The sequence below is a fragment of the Stegastes partitus genome, unplaced genomic scaffold (genome assembly GCF_000690725.1).
Source record: "Stegastes partitus isolate 25-593 unplaced genomic scaffold, Stegastes_partitus-1.0.2 Scaffold903, whole genome shotgun sequence".
NCBI classification, from domain to species: Eukaryota; Metazoa; Chordata; class Actinopteri; family Pomacentridae; genus Stegastes; species Stegastes partitus.
Window position 1 is genome coordinate 13,345 of NW_007578634.1, and position 27,671 is coordinate 41,015.

At 40.9% G+C, this 27,671-nt stretch overlaps 1 protein-coding gene across 3 annotated transcripts; it reads left to right on the forward strand.

The window, feature by feature from the left end:
• Positions 1-306: 306 nt before the first annotated feature.
• setd3 (SET domain containing 3, actin histidine methyltransferase) lies at positions 307-27,671 on the forward strand. 3 transcript variants are annotated; one of them, XM_008293686.1, is made up of 13 exons: positions 307-337; positions 3,497-3,620; positions 5,147-5,239; positions 5,431-5,579; positions 5,749-5,821; positions 6,264-6,520; positions 14,861-14,919; positions 17,004-17,118; positions 18,219-18,293; positions 19,032-19,198; positions 21,139-21,224; positions 22,253-22,413; positions 22,734-27,671. In XM_008293686.1, exons 2-13 carry the CDS (start codon positions 3,518-3,520, stop codon positions 23,220-23,222), a joined length of 1,827 nt encoding a protein of 608 aa, XP_008291908.1. In that variant the 5' UTR covers positions 307-337; positions 3,497-3,517; the 3' UTR covers positions 23,223-27,671. The 3 variants fall into 3 exon arrangements, with proteins under 3 accessions (XP_008291908.1, XP_008291910.1, XP_008291909.1); XM_008293688.1 differs by lacking the exon at positions 307-337 and adding an exon at positions 459-1,136; XM_008293687.1 differs by lacking the exon at positions 307-337 and adding an exon at positions 3,187-3,252.

Genomic DNA, 27,671 nt, shown 5'->3' on the forward strand with positions numbered 1-27,671 from the left:
GACGTCGCTCTGCACTCGAACCTTCTTCCTGATTGATATGTCTTTCAACCTATCGCTGCAGCTCCAACATGACCATTTACGGTGTTTTTAAGGTTTGCAGAAGTAAATGTCCAATTGTAAACTTTGATGGGAGGGGCGTATCATATTTACATAAAATCTGCATTTTTAGCCAGTCGCTGTCAAGTTCCCAGAGCATGCTGCCCAACAACCAATAAAAACACCAGAAGCCAGTGAGGTTGGTTTGGGTGTGCTTCACGTCTACTCCAATCGCACGCGCCACTCAGTCAAGGTTGGTTTCAGTGCAGGAACAGAGGAACTGCTGCTGTCACTTCAAAAGGTAGGACTGAATCCGAGAAAATGCGAATGCTTTGGTTTACCAAACCTCTGACTTAGTGTTTACTATTGGTCCGTGTACATGCGCGTATGGGGTGCGGAGCTTGTTGTATTTTAGCAAGCAATGCTAGTTAGCCTGCCAATCCTGCAGATTAGCCCATTCTAAAACTCAGGCTGATCCTTCATCACTTGACAGCTTAGCAGCTAGCAGCTAGCTTGCTAACTGTAGATGAATGAGCTGTGGCGTTTCCCTGCCCCTCTTCAGTTACGTCTCGGCCCGGATGGGCGTGATTCCTTTATGACCGTAAGCTAGCTGTTGGCCTAATGGGGAAGGCGAAAATAACCCGAGGGTCTATAACTAGTAGTGGGGTGTCTGTTTGCACCGTTATTTGGTTGGAGGAGAAACGTTGCTAATACCTTACTTATGCCATGTTTAAAATTAACCCCCGCGGTTACTTTACTATTTATAGTAACAATAAAGAAAGTGTCCTTTGTTCGGTTTGCGGACTTGTAGCTTTCTGTATAAGACTTTCCAGAACGGAGCTGGAATAGCAGTGGAGGGACATGTGTGACACGCCACGCTGCTAATAGTGCCGTTAGCCTGGAACAAGTCAAGTATCCCCCACGTTACAAAAAAGAGAAAGTAATCTGTAGTGTATTGATCTTTCTTGCACCTGTTACTTATTTTGTACTCACTGTGACTCAGGCCACTAAGAATTTTATCTAGATTTTTTGTAAAAACTGGATAACCAGTAGTCATCCAGCTAAACATTTGCGTCATCCTGCCCTGTCACTGATTCCAGGTGAGCAGTTCACAAAGAGCCACTGCTCCAGTCTCCCACCTTCATTTACCTGCCAGAACTGCTTCTGCTAACACAGACATGTCTAAGCCACATGTCAGATGCCCTCCTGATGGCTCAAGAGTGAACACAAAAGTTTTCTTGCACTCCTAGCATCTAGGGAGCTGCGCACCCCAGTGGGTTACTGGTTTTTACATCAGTGTCCCTACCAAAAGAAGAAAATCTTTATTGCAATGTAGGAAATTGCCCTCATTTTATAAGCACAGGGAGGGTCAACAATTTCAAAGCTAGGAACTCACATCCACCAACATGCTGTAACAGAAAATAAAGAAGATCAAGCTATTAATCCTCAATATGATTAGTATTTATAACATATTACAAGGCTTAGAGACAGATAATATATAGATATAGATGTATAGATTTCTATTTCTATTTGTTCTTGTTGTATGAGCATGGAATACACACTGAAACACAGCCCACTGGACTATGTGTTAACCAACAGTTACTTCAGGGCCATTCCTAAGCTGCTGCTCTGCACTGCTAAAATACGCATTTTTATAACTGTGCCATTGTCTGACAGATTCACCACAACCTTAAGTTAAAGACTCCCACTCTGCTGAGAAGGCTCAGATATTACCATGTAATATGATTACCATCTTGGGTGTATTTTGAGCTAAAAAAATTAAAAGACACACTTTGGGGGACCAGTGACATTCAGTAATTCACTGAAAAGGGCTATCGGACCTTTGAAAAAAAATGTTTATACTTACCGGACAATTTTCTAGGTTCAAGCAGATTGATCTGTGCTTGTCTTTACTCATGTTCAACAGTGTTCTTAATGTTTTGTCCATCTCGTTAACATGCATGACCTCAGCTTAAAAAAGATGAGATATTGGCAGAGTTGTCGTATCAGATTGCACAGGTGTTCCAAACAGAGTTTTAGGTTAGTGTAGTAGATTTTCCTCAATCTCGTGTTTGTGTGCCTAAAAACAAAGATGTTAAGCAGCCTTTGGAGAAAGCCAAACAGGGGCTGCCTGGAGCTCTGTTCCTCATGTAAGTGACTGGCCTTAGATCACAGTGACAGCTGCTACTACATGTCACAGAGCAGCTGTGTGTTGTGTGGCTGTTTGGGAGAGGCAGGGTGAGATACAGACACAGTGGGGCTTTGGTAATGTGAGGCGGATTGGCCTTTCTCTGAAACAGAAAAGACACGGATTGGTAGAAATGGCCTCAGCCACTTCCTTTACCTTGGTAAGCTGTCTGACTTGTGAAATGGTGTCTGTGTAAGACAGAGAAGGCAAGTGGGATGAGTAACCGCTCAGAGAGAGCAGGAATTCATGGTAGTTGTGCTAAGACCTGTAGGAAATTAAATTGGTGCACATAAACTGAGCATTGACACTTGGTCTATTTAAAGGTGTCATTTTGCCGGTGTGAAAGCTGTGGGACTAACACTGGAACTTACTCTTCCTAATGAAATATCAGATTGACACTAGAGATGTGTGTTGTAACGTTTTCCTGTGATGCTTGTGGTTCTGCAACATTTGTATGATTTGCCACAAGTAATCAGGACAATTCATCCACACTAGCTGTTAACTGAACTGTTTCAAAATATAGGAAACCTGTTATTACACAAAGCTGTGCACTGTTAGTTTAGTGCACAGTTGTCAGAGAACCAAACCATGTGTTGGCGAGGTCTGTCTTGGCCAGACTGAGCAGTTCATGCGTCTCGGATGTTTGGTGCCCAGAGCCCTGAAAATAGTTAGTTGCTGACAGTTAACAGTGAGGTCTGCAGAGTATCCAGGGTAATGAGAATGCTTTTTTTTTTCTGGAAAGACAAGGTTAGTTTAGTTTTTTAAATGTCATTTTTAATCCAGTGCTTTGTGCACCATTACATGTATTTCATCTTCATTATATTGCAGAGGAAGCAGAAATCTCAGTGAGACATATAACATTCACTATGAAAACATCTGACCCAGCTAAATACCACTAGAGCTACGTGAGATTTGGTTTTTGTAATGCCCTTGTTTCCAAAAAGCTTATTGTAAATTCTGTACAAACACCAACTATTTCAGGTCCATCTCTCCTGAGGAAGGAAGCCTCCTCCGTTGTTCTTCTTGAGGTTTCTGCCTTTATTGATTTTTAAAAAATATATATTTTTATCAGCTGCTGAAGGGCTTTCTTGCATTTCTTTTTATATACACATATATATTTAGAAACTTTATCTTTACAGCAAGTCTGAAATAAACACGGCTACTTTTCGACATGACCCGGTTGTCGGAGAGCTTCACACTGTAAGCAGGGTGGATTGGTAGCAAGAAGTCCTAGTATGAAATACTCACAGTAAAAATGATGTTTTCTCTCAGCCCAGTTGTCCATCCAGCACCATGGGAAAGAAGAGTCGGGTGAAAACTCAGAAGTCGGGCTCAGGAGCCAGTGCTGTGGTTTCCCCCAAGGAGATGATGAACCTCATCTCTGAACTGCTGCAGAGTACGTCCACATTCAGCTTGCACACCCAGTCCACTTTTATCTTTACATGCACAAAACCTGTACAAATCTCCTTTACACACTTCAGATTCCACATTTCAGTGCCACAGAGCTGTCCTATGGTCACTTAAATGAATGAAAGCATAGACCACATTTATAGTAAAGGCTTCTTGGCATCTAGAAGGTTTGGAGCATATTGTACATGGAATATTGAGCCATTTCTCCTTGTAAAATTACTTTATTTTACCAAGCAACCTAAATAGCAATTAATTTTGGAAGGAGTTCTGGACACATCATTGTACAGTCGTATATGCCAGTAAGATGTATTAAGCTTTATGTCCAACTTGTCAGCTTAGCAGGAGCTCATAGGGTTGTATTTCTTCTTAAAGCTGATCCAGTTAACACAAAGTCACAACTTACATGCTACTGCTGTGTGCTAAAGATGACAAATGTAACCCAGTTGTTACTATCAAATTAAAAGAATACGATGAAACCAGGACATCTGCAGTGCTTGAAACGTCTCAACAAGCACTGATTTCATTTCCCTCAAAAGAAGGAATCTGAAATTTAACTGATAACATTGTGTGTAATATAATATGGCCTGTCAGGAAATGTTATGGACCTTTAAACTAAAAGGGGGCTTTTCTGTGGAAGTGAATGTTCAGTTTCTTTATGTGGACTTTTAGTGAAAAGTAACATGCCTGAGTTAAACACGAACGCTGCTCTTGTGTCCACACTAGTGATTCGTTCCATAGTTCTGCCAGTGGCTTCACTTCAATAACTCCACTACAAGATATGTGGCACTGTGCCAGCTAAGACTGAGAAGACAAAGACTTTAGCTTGTAAATATGAATGTACACTGGAGCTGTCATGTAATCAGATTTTCACTGCACAATTTGTTGAGGCCAAGACGATTCACAACAATGCTATAGTTGCAATATGTGTTGAAAAATTGAAAACAACAACAACAAAACCAAAGGATGCGATCAGTCAAATTCACCTTGATACAATTTTTACTGAGTAACACTGAAAGCAAACGTAACTTTTAGCTGTTAACAAGACAGTTCCACAAGGCACATTTAATTATATTGTTTGAAATTAATACAGGGATGCACTAAAATACATTTGATATGATAATAATTAACTCTTGGGTTATAAACATAGCATTTTATGTTGTAGTAAAAGAAGTCTTAAATTGAACCTAGTATACCTGTCCAGATACAGTCTGTGCAGTCTGCTTCATGTCCTCAGTGAGCAGAAGTGACTTAGATGAAGGGTAAAGATCCTGGTAGAAGGTAACCCAGATTCCTCACACCTTTCTGTCATGCCCTAGTGTTGTGCATTAGTTGTCATGAAGAGCTCGCTGATATCTGAAATACGGTGACTGGACTTTTTAACAACTGGTGAGGAAGTAGAAGCAGGTTTCTGCACTGAACCCTTCAGTACCGACTGCTCTTTATGGTGTTATGGTGTGTTTGACTGTGTGGTTCACCAACATTTGAGGTGTCTGTTGTGAATTGCTTTTCCAGAATGCAGCAGTGCAGCACCCCCTGCGGGTAAAGAGTGGGAGGAGTACATCCAAATCAGAGGCCTGGTGGAGAAGATCCGCAAGAAACAAAAGGGTGAGTAAAAACAATATTTTTGCTTTTTCACATGAATAATATTTTTATCTATTGTACTGTGCTGAAGAAATACAAAGTTGTCAGCAACAGTAGATATCGACATCATTTTAGAAAAAGATTAGTTTCTTGGTGACAACAGCACCATTTTTTTTCCCCATTTTTGCTGCATGTGTATGTGTGTGTTGGTTCAGGTATGTCCATAGTGTTCGATGGCAACCGGGAGGACTACTTCCCAGATCTGATGTCCTGGGCGCAGGAAAATGGGGCGTCCTGTGACAGCTTCACTGTGGCTGACTTTGGAACAGAGGGCTACGGCCTGCGGGCCACCAGGGAGATCAAGGTGGTCACTTGATTTTTGATTTATAAGAATGTAAGAAGTTTCTCTGCTACTTAAATCACTTAATTAGCTAACTTAGCTCAGTTTGTAATGCAGTTGCTAGTTTGGCTTGCCCTCATTTTAGTTGTTGTGCTAAATATTACTTATACTGTGCCTTTATGTGTGTATGCAGGCAGAGGAATTGTTCCTGTGGATCCCAAGGAAGATGCTAATGACAGTGGAATCAGCTCAGAACTCTGTGCTGGGTAAGAAGTTCACATTATAAACATCAATCTGGATCAGGATGTTCAGTTAGCGTAATCCTTATCACTGAAGAAGCTGAGTTAGGAATGACAGGTCTGCTGCTATCACATGTTATTAGTATAAAACATTTAGTGTATACTGGTTCCAAATAGTGGTTTTTGGTTTTCTTGATTACCAACAATAATAATAACGTATTCTCTTGTGGCACATAAATGTGTGATGTTCATTTGATAGCACTGTAACTATTTAAAAAAAACAGCAGTGATAATATTTTTTAATTTGTTCTATGGCACTTATCTAGGTTGTTTTCTCATGACTAGATCCTTGCTTGTGTTGTATGTGCTCTCAGATGTACATCGCTTTGGATAAAAGCGTCTGCCAAATTGTAGAATTGTAGAATATTTCTGGCCATATCACTCAGCCCTGCTTACCTCCATTTCTTAGGTCCTCTGTACGGCCAAGACCGGATCCTGCAGGCCATGGGCAATGTGACGCTGGCCCTCCACCTGCTGTGTGAGCGGGCCAACCCAGCTTCATTCTGGCTGCCATACATCCACAGTCTTCCTCAAGAATATGACACACCGCTCTACTACCAGCAGGATGATGTGCAGCTGCTGCTGGGCACACAGGCAGTGCAGGATGTCCTAAGCCAGTATAAGAACACCGCACGCCAATATGCCTACTTCTACAAACTAGTACAGGTAAGCGGATACACCACACCACAGATCACACAGGCACACACTTACTGTACATACACAAGCTGCTAACAGGCTGTTACCTCTGTTATAAACATAACTGGATGCTAATTAGACAGATGTCTTTGACAGTTCCCTTATAACAAACTTTTATCAACTTTCCTGTTTTTCTTACCTTTGATATAGCTTTTAGTTGTGTAGTTTAAATGGTTTTATACAGACATTTTAAAAATACACATAGCTACATGCTTATTGAATGCTCAAAATACAAATTTAGAAAAAAATGATTAAGTTACCTTGGAATTTCCTACTGTGGCCTCTGTCCTGGCAAAGGAAATTTTAGCTTTGGGTGCATGTGTCTGTATGTACCAAAGCACTACGGTGGACAGCTTTGACGTGACTGATATGAAAGTGTTTTGGAACCAAGCAATAAAGCTGAAGTCTTCCACACATTAATGTGAAGTATGGATTGCTGACATAAACCAGAATTATCCTCCAAGACAGAACTTGTTTGGCCTCCTTTGAAAAAAACTGTAGCAAACCAGTCTTCTGTTTTTAAGTAATAGTTTATGGAAAAGTAAAAAATGTTTTGTCTTTTTTGGCATATAATGGTATATCAATGTAGAACTAGATGTCAAAAACCTTTTGGTTTGGGCCCTGCTTGATTTGAGCCTTGGTTTTTTTATATAGTTGGTGACAACTTTATTTTTTAAGGACATTGTGACATCACATCAGATGGTCCAGAAATGCTGTATACCCTAAACCAGCTGTATGTAAGTCTATCTGCATAGGTAAACTCAAATCAGCTGACCTTCCTCCATGACCAGCCTAGCGTTGCTGTCAAGAATGGAAATAAATTCAGTTATACCAGTGATTCAATGTCTTTTAACAAACTCATCAAAGAAGTAAGCAACGGGAAGCGAACGTGCATTCAGAGAGAAAAATGAAACCAAAATCTTTACCCAGTATTTACTGGAATTCTGTGCAGCTGTCAGGTTGTGTGTGTCTGTCTGTGTCTGTGTGTGATGGCACTACAGACTGGACTCTGTTAACAGTGAGATGTAGACTGGCAGCTGTATTGTATAGGACTGTTTATTTTGTGTATACAAGCAGATCTTTCAGTCTTTGCACCAGCCTGTTAGGTATGATGTTAGAGGGTACATCAAGAAGGCTTATGGGGTTGGTTACAAGGAACACACTAGAATGCTGCATAATAATAATAATAAAAGAAAAATAAATTAAAGAAAAGATGGAAAAGAACAGGCAAAGTTGCAAAATGTTGAAACTGACTCAAGTCTGCCACCTCTGGGTCAAGGTGAGACCTGCGCCATTCTCCACAGACTAATTTCTTCTTCAACGACAAAGCACTTCTTCCTGCACATATTTAACAAAATACTAATGAGAAACATATGAAATATGTGCTGCCATAGATATTCTTAGGAATATCTACATTACAGACATATGCATCTCTTTATAATGATACATGTTAAAAGTAAAACAAGAATTAAGGGGACACTAAAATTGTCCAAGTGCATTAGTGAATGTCAGAGGTTTCTATTGGACATGACCTTAATTGTAGCCCAGACGTCTTCTGCATTTAACTTGAATCAGTAATCCACAGAAGCATAGGGCAGAGAGAAATAGTATTCAAATGAGAAGCCATTTCAGATTCTGTATTTAAAGGTAGTGCAGATTAGGTGAGCACTATGACAATTTTTTGAAAGTATCATTATTTATAGAAATGAGTAATAATACCTTAAAATGTCCTTACTGTGCTTATTACATTATAATACAAAGGTATTGCCAACATTTGCCCATTCCATAGGTATCAGTATACGAGGGCACTTCATAAAGTTCCCGGCCTTACCTGGAAACAAGGGGCCTAACTCCCATTTTGGGGCATAGCTATACACTACAAATCCTTATGTCAACGTCCAAAAAAAACAGAAATCTTTGAAGCAATCAAAGCAAAAAGGAAAGGAAAGCTTTGAGCTGGCTGCTGAGCCTCCAGAACAATGCTTTGGTCCACACGGCAGATGGCAGAAGCAGCCAAATGTGGCTTTGAACTCTTACCCCACACACCTAATTCACCCAACCTGAAACTCACCTGTGCTAACTGCCATCTGTGCTGTGTGGACGGCCCATTGTTCTGGAGCAACAGCATGCCAGCTCAAAGCTTTCCACTCCTTTTTGCTATGACTGCTTCAATCATTACAGTTTTTGTGGACAGTGATACAAGGATTTATAGTATACAGTTATAGTCCTGAAGGGACTTATGCCCCTTGTTTCTGGGTGAGGCTCAGAACTTTTTGAAGTACTCTCGTAAAAAAGCAACAGAAGCACCTGTTTGTACATAGAAGGGCAGTTTAACAGCACAACAACTGCAGTCAACAGTATTGCAGCAAAGTCGAGTCAACACTTCTCTAAGACAGCTGCAACAAAAACTGGACATGAGAACCTTGGTGACAGAGGATTTATTACAAGGCTGTTTTACTGGAGTGTACTGGCTTTAGCACTGGGTAGCAGCTAGGTGTAGCTAATAAACTGCCATCTGAGGATAGAACAATCCAATCATGTGCCTGAAATACTCCACATAGACCAGAAGGGGGAGGCATTGGGCGAGAGGAAAAATACAGAACGTCTCAAATCAGAACTGGAGTTGCAGACGGAGCTGAACCACAGATGGACTGAGCTATCGGATTACTGTCACTGATATTTCTCCTCCTTTGGATTTTGATAGGCATATAAACTTCTAATTTGATGAATGACAAAATGATTTCCATATCAAACTCAGCAGTGCTCTTTTACACTTTGAAAAAAGAATCAGTTTGTGAACTTTGAAAATGATCACACAAGGGCTTTCTGACCAATGTAATCTGCCAACAAATGACTAAGATATAGAGACAGTGATTAAATGATGAAATATTGGTTAACAGGCCTAGACAACAGACAGTAGGATGGTAATCTCAAGATATGCTAATTTCCATTTTTAATCTAAAGCATGGTAAAATGCCAGCGATGCTTTGATCAGAACTCTGCACAGTCCTTTTCTCTGAAGTCAGTCTCTTCCTATTTTATCAAAGACGCAACAAAAGAAGAGTTTCTCACAGAAACCTTTCTTTCCTTCAGGGGTTAGGTGTTTGTTTTAATTAGACTGTGCATAGGCAGGGAAAACCATCCATCCATCATCTATACACCGCTTAATCCTCATTAGGGTCGCGGGGGGGCTGGAGCCTATCCCAGCCGACTTAGGGTGAAGGCAGGGGACACCATGGACAGGTCACCAGTCTATCACAGGGCTACACTTAGAGACAGACAACCAAGCACACTCACATTCACAATTTAAAATCATCAATTAACCTCAACATGTTTTTGGACTGTGGGAAGAAGCCGGAGAACCCGGAGAGAACCCACGCTGCACGGGGAGAACATGCAAACTCCGTGCACAAAGATCCCGGTGTCCTCATCGGGACGCGAACCGGTGACTGCGAGGCAACGGTGCTAATCACTGATCCACCTTGCAGCCACAGGGAAAACCAGTGTTTGCATATTAAAATGACAGGCATGTCTATATTTGACAGAATAGTTTCTTTCAGGTGCAAACTTAGTGTAATATCTCCGTGCGTTAAAATATGATATAAGGTAATCAAATTTCCCAATCAATGTGTTTGATGTAAATTTTTTATTTTTATTTTTTTTTCACCAGGGCCAACCAAAGGTAAATGCTTACTCCTTGTTTGAAATGCATTATTTCTTCACTAGGGGGGAGTGTTGTTTTCTAAACCGCTCAGTATAAGTGAGACAGAAGGAGTATCCCGGCCCTATAGCAGCTGTAGTCACAGATCCATCACTTTTGGTTTCACTGGCAGATCATAGGCAGATTATAATGGTTCGAGCACAACGCTTCATTTGAGTTCAAACCGCTTCAGTTAAAAATGACCATCTATTTGGCAGCCAATAATACCAGGAACAATGTAGAAGCACGTGTTTAAGGAGACTTGCATCTTTAAGTCTATTTCCTCATTGCATTCTGTGAGACCGTCCCACATGTCTGCTCCCAGGGGGCTCCATGATCTTTATAAATGCTATATTATATGTTGTCTATTGTGTTTTTGTAGTTTGCTACCACAGACTGTATAGAACAGATGGACTACATCTCCTCTGGTTGCAGAAAAAAAGGGTTCCATGTAAAAAAAAAATAAAAAAAAAAGATAAGCAGAGAATATTTTAGGGCAGGGCTACCTTTTGATTGACAAGCTGCAACCATATGACGATGCAAAGCAACCTTGAATTCAGATCCACCCCTCGCTCATTACGTCTGGTTTTAAAGGACTAGGGTGGCGACAGTAAAATTTCAAGCACCAAGTCAAGGCTTCTGGATAGCAGTCTATAAACCAGTGGGTGATCTAACGGTGGTTTAGTTAATCTTTTATATAGTCTATTTTGCTGTTTCAGTCCACAACAGGTAACTCAACAGTAAGGCCACAGGGCTGTTAGGGGGAAATGTTGACCATTTTTGGCATTCTGGTAGTGTTTCTGATTGTAGATGAGCCTGTGCTTGCATGAGCAGATGGATGGTGAGATTTGTCATTTTATCAGTTTATCCTGTTGACACGGACAGTTCCTGTGCTCATGTGTTGGGTACATGCTTTGATAGATAAGGCCTCTCAAGTGTGGCCTCATACGGTTACAATGAAGTCCATAGTAAAGCCTCCATGCTGTCTTCTCAGGCTCTGCACAGGCATGGTAAACATGACGTGGTCGTGTTAGTTATTGTGCCTGTTCTCCATACTGTGTTCAGACTGTACTGGACTTGGAAAATATACATTTGTATGACAGTATAGAAAATGCCAAGAAGTTGTGTTTTTGTTCATGTAAGTTGAATAATGGTTTATCCTGATATCTGAAAATGGTCATGTGCACTAAGTCTTCTTTGTAAGTGCGGCTCTCAAGCGTTTTTATTGAAAAATCAATGTAAATCTACACTGAATTGTGTATAAACCCAATTGAACATGTGGCTACATGGAGATTGTGTTTTGCTGTTTGGCTGTACAAAAATTATAATAAATGTTGTAGCTCTTATGTTCTGACAGTATCCATCAGGATTTCTGTTCCTTACAGTCACCAGCAACAATGTAGAACTTTGGGGTCTGGATGGCAGAATGCTGTATTTAATGATATACTCCTGCTCTGAGCTTGACTTTGTCTATCAGTAGAGGAGATTTTCTTATGTCTCACACACACACACACATGGACACACACAGAGCCCTACCTCGGGGTAAAATAGTATGGTCACATCATATTTCACCTCTGGAGCTGAATAGCTACTGTGTGTGTTGACACTGATTCATCCCTACAGGTGAAGGCAGAGGACCGTGCTTGTCAAGTTAAACAAAGTGACCAAGTTTTTCTGCCATATCACTCATGAATCAGTCAAGTTGATAAATTGGTTGATATTGACTGTTTGCAGATGTCTCACTATAAAAGAAGAGGCCAGCCAATTAATGACAAGAAATTAAAGTACAGTAATGCCAAATATATTTTTAGAAGCACCGTCATTCACAGCTGCGTTCACATGCAGTAGCTGTTCAGTACGTATTAATTGAATGCTTATAAATGCTGAATAGGGATTTAAAGTGTTACTGATTTTTTTCTTTTTTTTTTTTTTTTTTACTAAAATTGACCCTAGGAGTTGTAAATAATTTAATTCCTTACACCTGAATGTGCACATTATTTGAAAAGCTTTCAGCTTTTTGTTCCCCCACACATGCTGACCTTTTGTACATGATGCCACTTTGTATGAATTCATGTTTAGTATATTTATTTTGGTTTATTTGCTCGTTTCCTCAAGATTGGGAAAAAAAAAATCTCACATTGGTGTGTTAAGGTCACAGTGACAGAAGTTAGCCTAAGTTACCATCAATTCTGGAGCCACAGACATGGTTTCGGCACACTAATAAGACGCGAAACTGCATTATTTACATTTCTTTGTGTGTACGGGTCAGACAAATGAGATAGATCCTATTGATCTCTGAGCTTCAGAGGCATACTGGGTTTTCGTAAGTATTTCCATGCCGGGGTGCATATTTGAGGGGTTGTCGGTAGTGATTTTGTCTGTCTGTATACATCAACATATATCAGGCTGTGTGGCTGGTCATACATACATTCCTCACGCCAGGCAGAGACAGAACAGGGGGATGGGGGGTGGCGAGGAGGGAGAGTGAGGGGTTTTTGAGGAAGGTACATTTAGGTCAATTCAATTCAAAGCCAATGTGACAAGCTAATTTTCCAGCCCGGTCATCTGAGGAGGAGGGTGAGGAGGTAGGAGCTGGGGACAAAACAAGGAGGAGGGAAGAGTGTGTATGTGTGTGCGGTTGTGTGTTAAGAAAGGAGATGTATCAAAGATGAGAGGATGGGACACACACCTCCATGAACCCTCGTTGCTCAGTGTCCATGTCAAGCGCAGCACAGAGTTGTGTGTCTGCATGTATTACTTATGTTGTGGGGACAAAACTGTTAACACGGTCACGTTGTGGAAGCTTTTTGTTCCTGAAAGGACATAAAGTCGACATTAAATGTTTTAAAATTAAATGTAAGGCTTGTTTGAATATTAGGCTAAGGTTAGGTTTAGGTTTGAGACCAGCTTATGGTTTGGCAAGTTAGGGTTAGGTTATAGTTGTCAGGAAGTGAATGTAAGCCAGTGTAATGTTGTCTGAAGTGATGAGAAATGACTGTGTGTGATTAGGAAGTGTAGTTTCGGATGGTGGCGGTATTTTGAGTTCTCACTGATCGCTATCGTCATCATAACAAATAGCAATGGTGTGGAACTAGAAGTTGAAACGGATGGTTGTTTGTTCAGCAATACAGAGGTGAGGCCAAACAAAAATACTGTTGGAAAAATAATGCCATATCTTCTGATAATGTTACTTAAAAGCACATTTTTAATTCAAATATTACGACCACAAACAAACACAATGACACATTGTCTTATTTAGTGTCTTCTGCATGTATTTATATTTTTAAATACGCTTTGTTTTCCTCTCAATCGGTCTAAGTTTTCCATACTTGTCTCCTCTCTGCTTGGTGCAAATACAATCTGCAGAAAAGTAACTGAATTTTTGTCAAATGACTATTGGTCACAACTGAGTCACTTAAAGCTTGTGGAGTGGACTGAGACAATGTTTTTGCGTATGTGGTAAAGATGGTTTATCTTCAGTAAATTTAAACACTAGCTGTAGTGAGGACTTTTTTTTTATGTTTGTGCCACCAAAGGTTTCCCTACACACTTGGAAGGTTAGGTTTAGATGAGGGGCATTCATTTGATTGCAGTGTGCAACTTCCCTATGATATGCCACTGAATCCTACACGCTGGACTTTTAAATTCATAGAGCGATAGCAGGAGCAGCTAGCCACATAGAATCACAACTGTACTGCAGACCATGACGGGTGCACAACATGGCGACTAACGTGGTCAGGTGGAGTTACTTTAATTAGTTACTTTTTAACTGGAGATCAACCTCTGTACCTGTTGTGATTACATCATTTTTACACTTGATGTATTGTCAAAGGCTGCATCTAACCTTTAGTAAGAAATCAAGTGAGTGTGCATCCCAGAACTTCAAATCTCAACGTAAAGAATCTGTAGCCAACACACTATAAGAGTTCCGTTCATGCACTTCTAGTTGACTTATAATGTAAAGCACCTTGGGTCTACTTGTGTTGTTTTTAAATGTGCTAGATAAATAAAGGTGCCTTGACTTGACTTACAGCCTTTCTCACAGATTCCCTTATTACTGAACACTGAGTCTAGTTTTTCTTACTTTTGCTTTTCTCTGTCTTACTCTTTGCCCTCTCGCTCTGCTTCCATGTTCCTTCCCTCTGTCTCCTCTTTTTCTTCATTATGCATTCCACTGAACTCCACTCTCATTCTCTCGCTTTCTCTCTTTCTCTTCTGCTTAAGCTCAGGACAGTTTGCAAATGACTCTGGTAGGTGGCTGCTGTGACTTTAAATGGAGGAACCAGCGGCGTCCACTGACACACACTCACACATACACACACTGATTCAGGCCCAAATTGATGAGGCAGATTTATGACGGCTGCTGGCCACAACAAATTAAGTTGACAGTGATGTATGTGAGGGGTCGAGTGTCACACTGCACTAACAGACCACACACTCACACACATGCCCCAGTGGTGGCCCCCTACTCCCTGTTCTTCTTGTTAGGCATCCCTGTCAGGCAGCCCCCCTCCAGCATACCTGCATAATGAAATTCCTCGTACTGATTTGTGTTTTTTCCTTCTCCCCTTGCTTTTTCCTCTCGTCCACCTTCTTCTCTCCATCCCCAGACTCATCCTGCTGCCAGCAAGCTGCCCCTGAAGGACAGCTTCACATTTGATGACTACAGGTCAGTGTGTGTGTGAGTGTGTATGCCATTGTGTCTGGGGGTGGGGTTGGGGGGTGGTTTATGTGTGTGCTTTTCACTTAAAATAAATAAAAATAACTAGTTAGCTTTATTACAGGTTCCACAGTTTTAACCTCTCTCCTTACACACGCTTGACATGAAGAAAGATGGTGACATTGCCTGAAAGCAAACTGATAGAGCAGTCAGGATGTAGCAATCTGATGGTTGGTCCATCCAGATTAGTCAAACCAAGAAAGTAACATTCTTAGCCACGTTGTGTGTGTTGTAAGCTTCCATCATTTGTGCAAGTCAGGCACATGAGACAAAGAGGAAATGAAAGGCTCTGTTCAGCCACATTTTACTGCCTGGTTCATAGGTGCTGGTTTTAAATATCACTGCATGCGACATCCACAGCAATTACACAGGACACATGGAGAACTATATAAAATAGGGTGACGACAACTATAGACAACTGAAGACATGATAACATGCATCGAGCAAAAACATTAACACTCTGACGACATTCTCTGCTCTCTTATCACAACGACTGAAATCTAGTTCGTCATAATATTGAATTGTCCAACATCAACCCTCAGAACTCCAAGCAGATTCTGACCGTTTTATGACCTTGTCACATTTCAACTTGCATATTTTACTTAGCACAACTCTGGCTAACAATAGCAAGAACTCAGAAATGTCTTATATGCAGCTTACCAAAGTAATGCCATAAATTAAAAAAACAATTAAAGTTGAATTTCTTTGATTATATTTTTCACACTGCCGCCAGTTCAGCTGAAAAGACTGAATATTTATTACCTAATTGTTAGATTGTTAGCTAAGCCACTCATGGCTCCACAGTTGTGCCAATGAGTGCAGACAGCAAAGGTGCACTGAACTGTTGTAGCACTTCTCTGATCCCTGATCAGTTCAAACACTGAGTGATCAGTGTGGGTGAGCAGCAGGGATCTATATAGATTAGGTAGTGGGCTGACAGAAAAAGAAAAAAGAAAAAAACTTTTGTCTTGCTCATGTTTTTGTTTAGCTTCACTGTTATTGTTGTAACTTTGGGTATAAACTCTGTAACTGAAGGTCCACTGGGTGCTCCCAGTCAGCAGTGCTCAGACCTTCCTCAAACCAGTCAGCCAGTGAACCGGATACAGAGTTTTGTCGATGTGCTGGAGCAGGTGTGATCCATGGTAGCTCCAACTTACTTTACAGATGTGCTGCCAATTCCTTGGTGCTCGGCACCACAAAGAGGTCTAGTAGAGTTCAGGCCTCAGCAGGTCAGATCTGTTTTGGTGCTGGGTGCAGGACCAACAACATATTAGGCAGCTGGTCATAATATTTCTGCTCCACACCTGTTACTGATGCATCGTGACAATCATTAATTCAGTTTATTCACACGATAGAGCAAAATGTTGAGTATCTTAAACTCGTAGTGCTGAGTGGCTGAATTTCAGACACTGTTTGCAGCCATATCCTGCTTCACTTTTGACCCGACTGGACTTGCTACAGTTACACATGTATGAACTGCGGTAACACAAGCACCTAGGGAACTTCATATTCACTTTTACTATCAAACTAAAGAGATTCAGATAACTTAGTAATACAGCCTGGCTAAATATCCCCATATATCAGGGGTTACTCTGGTCCGTGGTTCAATCTTATCAAAACCAATGGAATGAAAAGCAAGCCCTGTTTATAACAAATCAGAATCATATTTTAAGCCTTTTGAGAGCTAAATTACTGTGTTGAAGGAGGAGAGAAAGTGGTGTGATGATAAATGATTTCTTCAGACCTTTTCCTCTCTGCTTTACTGTCTCTTTCCTCTTCTCCTCATTGGCTCTGTTCACCCTCCATCTGCCTTCGTCTTTTTCTGTCTTTTCCCCATCATCATCTGATGCAAGTCCTCTCTCCACATGGAAATACCAGTGTCAAAATTGAACACTGGTATTAACAATGTTCAGTTTTGCCACTAACAACAATACCAGTGTTAAAACTGAACTTCTTGTTCTTGCTGTTGCTGAGGATTTAACAGTCCATGTCAGTGGAGTAACAAGCAGTGATTGGTTGATTGTGTGTGACAGGTGGGCAGTGTCCTCTGTGATGACCCGCCAGAATCAGATCCCTACAGAGGACGGCAGCCGGGTCACTCTGGCCCTCATTCCCCTGTGGGACATGTGTAACCACACAAATGGACTGGTAATGTCTATATTACACACACACGCACACACACACAGTTGACAGTAAAAATTATAATAATAATTTTGACTTCTTCCATTATTTAACACAAAGTCAAATACACAAGAATCAATTATTATTGTTGTCTCAGAAAGTAATCAGACTGTCTCACCTGTTGTACGTGTTATTGTGTTGTAGATGTAATTTAAAAAGGGACACCTTTCCCATGTACGAGCAGGGTTTCTTTAAAGACCTTACTGCATCTGGCAGCATTTGTCCTGCCCTCAGTTCTTATCAGATTTTCTGTACCTGCTGCTGACAAGAATCACCACAGTATGATGCTGCCACCACCATGCTTCACTGTAGGGATGATATTTTCCGAATGATGAGCAGTGTTTGGTGTTCGCCAAATATAGTGCTTGGAGTTCTGCCCACAGAATTCAATTTTGGTCTCAGAATCTTTTTTGTCATGCTCTGACTTCTTGAAATACTGGCAAACCCCAGACAAGCTGTCATGTGCCTTTTTACTACTGAGTCCCTTTCTTCTGTCCAACCCATAAAGGACTAACTCATGAGTGCTGGTGAGATGGCTGTCTTTCCTATCTCTGCAGAGGACTTCTTAAACATGGTTAGAGTGACTTCTGGCTCCCTGGTCACCTCACCGACCAAGGACCTACTTGTTCAGGGTTACTCAGTTTGGCCTGATAACGCTCTAAGAGTGCTGATAGTTTCAAACTTCCTCCATTTCACAGCTGTTGAGGCTACTGTGCTCCTGGGAACACTCAAAATTTTAGAAATGGTTTTATACCTTTGTCCTGATCTATGACTTGCCACAGTTTTATGACAGAGGTCTAAGGAGAATTCCTTTGACTTTGTGACTCAGTCTTTGTCCTGGCATGCAGTATGAGCTGTGGGACCAGAGGAGTTTGCCAAGAGTAAAATTCAATCAAGTTCGAGATGCATCTCAAGGATAATAAAAGCCAATAAAATGCAACTGACTACAATCTACAACATAAAACAATGTACAAAATTTGAAGGGGTCTTAGTACTTTCTGAAGTGATTTTGTTCAGTAAGCACTGGTAAGGATTGAATTGGTTAAAAAACAACTGTCGACCTGCAGATCACCACTGGCTACAACTTGGAAGATGACCGCTGTGAGTGTGTGGCACTGCAAGACTACAAGGAGAACGAACAGGTGAAGACACAGTCACTCTCTATTAAGTCTCACACTTTGGTGTTTATCATCTGTCTTGCTTCTCTTTGTGTACACACGCACCCCCTCAGTGGTCAAACCAGAGAGGGAAAGTGGCTCCTTGACTGGATCACTGTACAGCAGGAACAGTTACAGAAGCTAAATGAGGTGTAAAATGTAGACATTTATGCCTGTATCAAACCTGGTGATGACTGTCTGTACAGTACATCCATGCTAACAGTGCAAACAACCTTGTGACAGTTTAATGCAACATGGCTTCATATGGTGCTAGTTGGGGTAAATGTAAAGACATGGAGCACTGCCAACATCTGTCTACGACATTCAATAATATTTCAAATTCTGGAAATCTTGAAAAACAGATTTTTTGCTGATTTTCTACCTCAGCCTTAGATGTTGGGGTGTTCTGCCTCAGATGGAAAATGGTTAGAACAAAACTGTGTGCAGAGGAGCTGTGCTAAGTCTGATAAATGTCTTCAGTGATGCAGCTTGCCATGACAAAACCATATTATTCAACGTGCGTAGTGCTGCTATCCTGTCGACTGATGTCTTTTTGAGTAAGGAAATGTATTCTAAAAATAGCAACATGTAATTTGACTGACTAAAAAGTAAACTATAGCCATCTATAATTAAAAGGTTAAATGCTCAGATTAATTATGCCATCAAAGCAGGTGTTGGAAGGTTTGGTGTTGATGTTGATAATCTGATTTATTCTTCCTGCAGATCTACATCTTCTATGGCACAAGATCCAATGCTGAGTTTGTCATCCACAATGGCTTCTTCTTCCAAGATAATGCTCACGACCGAGTTAAGATCAAGCTGGGCGTCAGTAAGAGCGAACGCCTTTACGCCATGAAAGCCGAAGTGCTGGCACGAGCTGGCATCCCAGCGTACGTTTGACCCCTCTCTCTCTCTCGCAAACATTCCTCCTCTTTCCTTTCCTTGTTTTTATCGACACAGATAGCTCTCTTCAGCTAGGCCCGAAAAGTTCATACGAAAGCCGTAATGTGGGTTAAGGAGAGCTTCAGGCTTACGATTAACTCCATGTATCTTTCATATAGCTGTACGGTACTTTTGTCATCCAACAGTAGATATTTCAACCAATTAGGCCCCCCTTTGGCATAATTGAAGCACATAACATAAATGTTGCAGCAGGTCTCTTTTTTTTTTTCCCCCTCCCACCCCACCAAGTATCAATTTACCATCCGCCCCAACACTTTCATCACCAAGAAGCTTAATCATTTTATCATTAGCCCCTTAATTTTATGCAACATTCTCTGCGCGGCATTTTTAATCAGACGCCTTTAATCTCTTATTGATGACAGTCTAAATCTCAACAGTGGAAATTAAGTGAAACAATCCCCGTTGTTGCCGGGGTGCTCTATTAAACTGACAGATATGCTCGTAGATCATTTTCAAAGGAAAGAGCAACAGATTCTGTGTTAGGCCTCGCTGACATGTTGAGCGGCTGCTATCGCCAGACTCTTTTTACCACATGCAAATCACTCTTTACTGATGTTGTAAGCGGAAGTAACAGCTTCTAAACACACACTGCAACATTTTGTACAAAGGGTGAACTTTCCTGGGCGGGATGATCTATTGCTGCTGGTGCGTTGGTCAGAGGGATAATTTAATAGGAAGAGTGGGGAGGCAGCTGTAATGCATTTGTGCGGTGTAATAATGGCGACCCTGCGCTGCTGATCACCACATCGATCACTTTGTTGAAACAGGAAAATATTGTCACTTACCTTCTAATATATCCCATATTTTCTGTCTCACTGCTGACTTTCAGAGTCCAGAGGAATACTATAACCTGCAACATTAACATTGTTGCTTGGAAAGACATATAAAAGTCAAGAATTTGATGTTCTACGTTGATGTTATTCATGTGTGAAATCTCAAAATTGTACATGTATTGTTTCATAATGTCCAACATAGTAATACATATGCCCTTTGAATTTATTGCACCATAAAAAAACTATGTAATTAACCACCCAACCTAATGTGAATCCTTAGAATGCCCCTCTGGTCACTGTGCAGACCCTTTAAAGCTCATCCCTAAGGATCAAAATTACATATTTGGAAGTTCCATGTAAATAATCACTAACTGCCTTAAAATGGCTTTGATGGGACCTCACTCTGTTGCTTCCTTCAGAATGAGTGGCTTTGAAAAATTCCCACATCTCTCTCCATTCACTCCTGTGCTACCAGCTGCAGCTCGAGCACACCAGCTCCCCTACCACCCTGTTCAAACTCTTTCACCCCACCAGAGCTCTTTTGTAAACAATATGTGTTTATCAGCAGGTTATTTGTTGAGTTTGATGCTCCACTAATCTATGTGTGCTGTATTCACCTTGCAAAGCTGATTTTTAGGACTTAGAATGCAAAATGTGTCCAAACATTGCATTTGAACTCTGAACCTAAGTGATTCACACTAACACAGTGTGCACACCATTCACAAGCTGCACCTGGTTGTCAAATTCCATCTTTTTTTGATGCTTTATTACAGAATTGACGTTTGTTATTGTGATCAAAACGGAATTGTTGAGGATAAGAATCACCAATCTTGTATTTATACTAAGCTCAGCTAAACATGCATTCCCCTGTCGTGTCATGAACACACTAACATGAAGTTGATGTGTCCACCTTTTTTATTTTACTCTCAGAAAAACAGTGTGTGAGTGTATTTCACAAGATGTTAAACTATCCTTTTGAGGTGTATATGCAGTTTTGTGGCAAAATGTCACTGTGTTAGTTACAGACTTATTTAATCTGATCTGTTTTTTGACCTATTGTTAACATGTTGGCCCGTACGCTGTTGTATTTTTAGGTCCTGTATCTTTGCTCTGCACTGTAGTGAACCCCCGATATCAGCCCAACTCCTCGCCTTCCTAAGAGTCTTCTGCATGACAGAGGGTAAGACACAGACAGACACACCAACATACACGCGCAAACTGTGAAATACAAGCAGGACGTTCCCCTAGAATCTCCGAGCTACAAACCTGGTATCGCTCTAAAGCAAAGCACACTCCTCGGAGACCGTCGTCAAGCGACTGCTTCCTCCGCAAGCGACGGAGAGGATGTGAAAGGTAGAGTAGCAAGGCAAGGAAAGAGCAATGCCTGTCCATTCCCAAGCTAGTTAATTGATCAAGGCAGGCCACCAGATGTGTGGAAGGAGCAATCCACTGTGGGGTTTGCAATATTCATCGGCATGTATGCAGATAGGCACCGGTGTCATAAATCCCCAGCCGCACAAGGCCACATCCTCCTCTGTCACAGGACTCATCTTCAGGAGCCCGCTTGATATATTATTCACATTTTTGCTGCATGTTAATTTTTAAAACAGCTCCACTGCCTTTGGATATGTGTGTGTGGGTATCATCTCTTGCACGCATGTGTGTATGTGTGTCAACATTTCTTAACAGATGTGACATGATGGAATAGTGTGCACACACAACTGGGGCGCTGCAGTTCTCCCCTTTCATCTTCCAACATAACCAAGCCATGTTCAAGTCCTCAGATCAAAGGCAACAGGATGAAGGAACCAAAGACGGTCCGCAACTTCTTCATCCATGATGACAGAAATATAAACAGTGTTCTTTACCAAAATTAGGTTCAAGCGACAGTGTTGGAAGCCAAATGAGCTGACTTATCAGATCTTTGTTAAGAATTGGATTGAGAAACACTGATCACATATTAAAAGGGATTAGGCAGAGCTTTTACCACATCCATATCCAGTATCACATCTGCTTGTTGCAACTTGTTTTGGTCATCCATGTCCCAAACTAGCAGTATCCTCCCGGTGTCGTTAATTGGAAATTAAAACTAGCTGCCTTCCTGTAGGTTCACATGTTTTACACACCTATTGCTCTTTAGAGTCAACTTCTATTTTAATTACGTTTCCCTAATGGTCTTAGAAATATTAACACTTAGCTTGATTTCAGAGGAATTAAAGGACTACCTTCTCGGAGATCGTGTCATCAATAAGATCTTCACCCTGGGCAACAGCGAGTTTCCTGTCAGCTGGGAGAATGAGATCAAGTTGTGGACTTTCCTTGAGACTCGAGCTGCTCTGCTGCTCAAGACCTACAAGACAAGCTCAGAGGTCAGTCAGCTGGCATTTATGTTATGTTGAAAGTTGTCATCTGTGGTGTCTGACTCTAGAATTTAAGGGTGCAGTACACAAACAAAGGAAGTAAACGCATAAGTGTTCATAGCTGTTGAGAATAGCCACCATGGCAGGCATGACTGATGGATTGTTTTTCCTGCAAACTTTGCAAACCCCAACTCAGAAGAAGTATTTTGGGACACAGTGAAGATTTGACAATGTGTGAAGTTAAATTTATTAATGAGTTTTTCCTTCTTCTCAAAATTTTTTGTTATTTTTTTCCCCTTTTTTCTTACCTCTTGCCCGCTCTCTTCCAGGAGGACCACTCCATGCTGGAAAAACCTGATTTATCTCTTCACTCCCGTTTGGCTATTCAGCTCCGCCTGGCAGAGAAGCAGATCCTGGAGAAAGCATCAGCCAGTGGTCGGGCCAAACGTCTGCACTTCCAGAAGAAGCAGGAGGAAGGTGCTTTGTTGCCGCGTTATGAAGAAAGCGATATTGCTTTGCTTGAAAATACTGATTCGGATGCAAAGCTTCCCATTATCTTGCGCAAGCTGGAGGAGGTGGAGGAAGGCCAGGAGATCCAGATGGAGGAGCACAGTCACCTCCTCAATGGGGAGAAGGCGATGTATGGGACGAGTATGGAGGCTAATGGAGAGAAAGTGCAGGAGGAGACTGAGAAGGTCAGCAAAGATGTTGATTCAGCTTTGGCCTCGATTGGAATTTCAAACCAGCAGGGCCAAAGGGAAGTGGGTAACCTAAGTGCCAGTCGAACTGAAGATAATCCCAAAGAGAACAGTGAATAAATATATTCCACTTACTGCCACAGCCCATGCTATTTATTTATTTTTGTGTCTCTTAATGGACTCAGAAATATAGAAGCTGAAAAAAAATTTAATTGAAAGTCAGAACTTTTTTCGACTTGTATGTTCATCCAGCGTGGCTTTTTTTTAGTTGTCCGCTGCTGAACTGTCTCTTGGCCTTCTGTGCAGAAGAGGTTTTGGTTAAAATTAGCTTTTTGTTAAGTTTGACATGTAGGTTTACATTGAAACTGTTTGAGGCCTACAGCATGGGAGGAAAGAAAGAGGGACACCACAGAAAGGGTTCCAGCATATAGTTAGATGAAGAAAAGAAAGACATCTGAAGTGGGTTAGGTTAGGTTTCCACAAAGCCAAAATCTCACTGATTTTGTGAATTAGTTGGTTTATTACTGCAGTTTGTCTCCATATGTGTCCGGTATGTTTTGAGTTGACAATCGTATTCTCTGGTGCGTTGTGGGAGTGTGCTGCTGAGTAAAGACCATCACTGCCCTCTAATAAACCATTTTAAGGTTAAAACAAGTACTGAAGGACACGAATTCCTTTTCGTCTATGAGACTGATACCTGTTTTCAATCGATGTCAGCTATTATCACTTAATATGACAGGCTTAAATCTAAGATGGTTTTTCTTTCTCAATGAAAAACAGTTGTGTTTTAGCTATCTTTATGAATGTACTGTGTAGTTTAAACTGCAGTGATTATCCATGGAAGTCACTAACGGGAGTGATCACTGTTGTTGCCCCCGACAAAGCCATATACACCACTGAGGACTCAGTGAGAGACAGAAACGTGTGTGTTACGGGAGTTTTCTTGTTGGAAGCTTTCTGTTCGACTGCCTTAAAACGAGGCAGTTGCATCATGACACTTTGTATGATAAACAAGACGGCGCTACCCTTGGTTTAATACTCTCTGGTTAGTGTTAACTGGAGGGGTGACCCTGATAACTCTCTGATACTGACTGAAACCTGACAGCCACTGCATCCTGGAGGAAATAAGGTGGAATTTTGGCCACATATGTTATTAGTTCCAACATTCTACCAGATCATAGAAACTGCAGAGTAGACATCAGGATGTGACACAGAGTGCACGTTATGGTGGTGATTGCCAGCGAGTTCTTGAACTTAGAAATAATAGCATTTTACATAACTTTGTGCTGAGACTTCAAAACAGGTTTAAATAAGTTCAGTTTAGATAAGTCTGAATAAGCTGGTGTTGGCATGGTGGATGATATGTAACATGAAATAGCAGTACCAAAGATATTAGAAGTCTTCTGGAAACATCTCAGTTACATAGGCTGAACACCACAGAGCTCTGACAGGTCTTTTATTCATAACATGTCCTCCTCAATGCATCTCATAGTTACAATTCAAATTTAAAGGATATCAAAAATGTTTATGTAAAAATACAAACATCAGCCAGCGGGTAAGAAAAATCTGTCAGTACTGTTCTGGAAATCAGGCTTCGGTTTGACTCTAGTCCAATGTAGCTCTGTTTATCCCCGTCACATTAAATATGTTTCTGCACACAACATGTAAAGTCGGTTACGATAGAATGCGCAGTAGATCATGTACATCACGACAGTCTTGAGTTTCCAATGACTCCTGCAACTCTTAATTTTCTATGACGACTTACTCATTGTAGTGCATCAGATTGACTGAGATGAGTCAGCACCTGTGGTCAATCATAATCACTCAAGAGGAGTTAAGAGGCCATAGCACTGAGACGATTTGATGAACACAATTTTCTACACCAACAAAACTGATAATTCAAGCTGCTGTATGGATATTTTTGACCCATCAGATTTGATCATATTTCCAGAATAAAATGCAAGATTGTTCAGTTGTGACAAAGACGCACAGGTTTCACTAAATCCATCATAGAAAATTAGGGAGTCACTGGAAAGTCAAACTGCCATCAAGAGTATGTTAACTTTAAGTTATGACTGTATGTTTGGATCAGGCTCAACAAACTCTTTCCCCTTATGGTTCATCAGACCTTCCCTGCCAGTGACAAAATGTTACCACTGTAAGAAATAATAGCTAAAACTCATCAGTCCATACTGAGGCAGGGATTCACCATGTTTTTTATATGCTTTGCATCTGTTTATTTTCTGTTTTGTTCTATTAAAATCACACATCTCCTGCTGATTCTGGTTTCACTTTGCCCCATCTTATGTAGTGAGTTGAGGAAATCGATAAGAATAAGGAATCCATACATTAAAACCCTTCTGCTTCTTCACTGAGTTGACATGAAAACATTTTTGATCATAGACAGTGTCGTACAGTTGGACATAGCTGTTGGATCTAAAAGGTGAGGCATGCGTTCCTGCATGATCTGTTATCTCAGTAAACATTTTCCTAATGAGCTTACGATTCAAATCGCTGGTTTCAAGACTTGTTTGATACAGAATGGTGGTCATATTGTAAATTATGGTTCTGTTTAGAGGAAGATGGACAATAAAGCTTGGTACGTTTTAGTGATACAGGATGCTACCATATCACCATGAGTAGTGTCCTTATATTGGCAACAACCAACTTTCAGGCTTCATTACAGTTGTTTAAAAACCAGTTGGTGATGCCACATTTGCTGTGTCCATCTTTTGTATACAGTCTATGGTTTATATCCAGTAAATCCAGCCGGGAGAAGCCTGTTGTCCTTGTGTACTGATCGCTTGTGCACCAGTTATCTTGCTTTTAATGTAGATTTCAATAATCCAGTTTAAAATAAAGTTAAGGGAATGAGGTGTGCGTGTCACCGATGCTCACCAATTGAAATTTTTGTAAAAGTGGTTCCAGTTCTGAACCTTTTAAATAGATAAATACAGAGATATAGTTGTATCCTCTAATCAGACATGAGCTGTAATTGCACTGACTCTGTTTGCATATGTTGTGCTAGATTGTTCTCTTGCTTTCAAAAATCCATTCTTTACAATTGACGTTGCTGCAGCCTATTTGCATTTTCACATCTGGCAAATATAAACCTGTGAACGAAGCTTGTTTGCAAATATGATAGACAGCTTCTCACTGTAAACAATCTGTTCCGTTTATCAGCTGAAATAGTCATTGTATGTGCTTTATTGACTGAAAGGGAACGAGTAAACCTGGTAGATTTAGCAGAACCCATTTGCATACAGTGTATCTTTTATTGTGAGAAGATTTGAAGTCATTAATGAATATCTCAAAATTACAATTAGTCAGACTGATTGGTGATGCAACGGCTAAGCGGTAGGGTGTCATTGTTGTCTAAAATGGACAAAAGAAATGTAATTTTGAAACCTCTATTTAGATGTTATCATTCAGATTTGTTGTCCTCCTATGGCGATCAGTTTTGTGGCCAATTTATGATCAATTAAACATGTACATACAATTTTAGAATAATTTTCTATTAAACATTCAGTGAATCAACTAATCAGCTCAGCAGCAGTTTGTTTTTTTTGGGACAGTTGTGTGCTGGAACTAGCCTGGGTTTGGAGTGGGTAATCACTTCTGCTCTCAACATGACACTCACATTGATTCTTACATCTAATTCACAATAGAAAAGTAACTGAGCATATTTTCCAAAATGTTGAACTATTCCACTAAAGTTAGCTTGACATGTTGCAGTTCTAACTAGTTCTAGGGTCGCTTGACAACTTAAACTACCATCTTTCAACTGTCCAGGTCTCTTATACTTGGCTATTTGTGTTCAGGCAGACCTCGTTAGCTAAGATGTCTAATTAATAAGAACGCTTTCCTTTGGGCATACCTAACCAACAGAAATAAATATGTGCTGTGACTGTCAGTGAGCCTTGTTTTTGGCTCGGCCATTTACAAATACACCATTTCAAATGTGAGTTGGGGTCACTCCTTGTTAACCCGCAGAGTTCTATAGATTTCTATGTTGTTTGTTACTGGAGACTTGCTGGTGGTGCGATGGGAAGGTGGTGAATTAATACTGCCATCACATTCCTCTTTCAGTGGTGCGCGTTAATACGACCCAAAGTCGGACGTGTCCACCCGAGGTCAGACGCTGCTGAGCACTTTGTACCACACCATGTTCTTGTTCTGAATCCTGTTTGATGTGTCACTTGTCTTCTGTGGCTCGAGCACTTTTCCATCACAAATCTGTATTTTTATGCAATTGTTTACCTTTACCAACCTTATTGGTAACATTCGATCTGTTTGCTGCTTTTCTAACGACCTCTGTATCGCAGGTGTGTATGTGTGTGTGTGTGTGTGCATGTGTGTGTGTGTGTGTGTAGGTGTGTGTGTGTGTGTGTGTGTGTGTGTAAGGCGAGAGAGCTCATAGCTTTAACCAGACTCAACAAGTCCTGGATGGAAACGTTTTTCTCCAGCTGAACAAGACTGCGCACCATCTCACTCTATGCAGCAGAAAGGAAACTTGTCCTGATGCTGTCAGCATCCACAAACCAGAGATTAAACTTCATCCATTTCTCA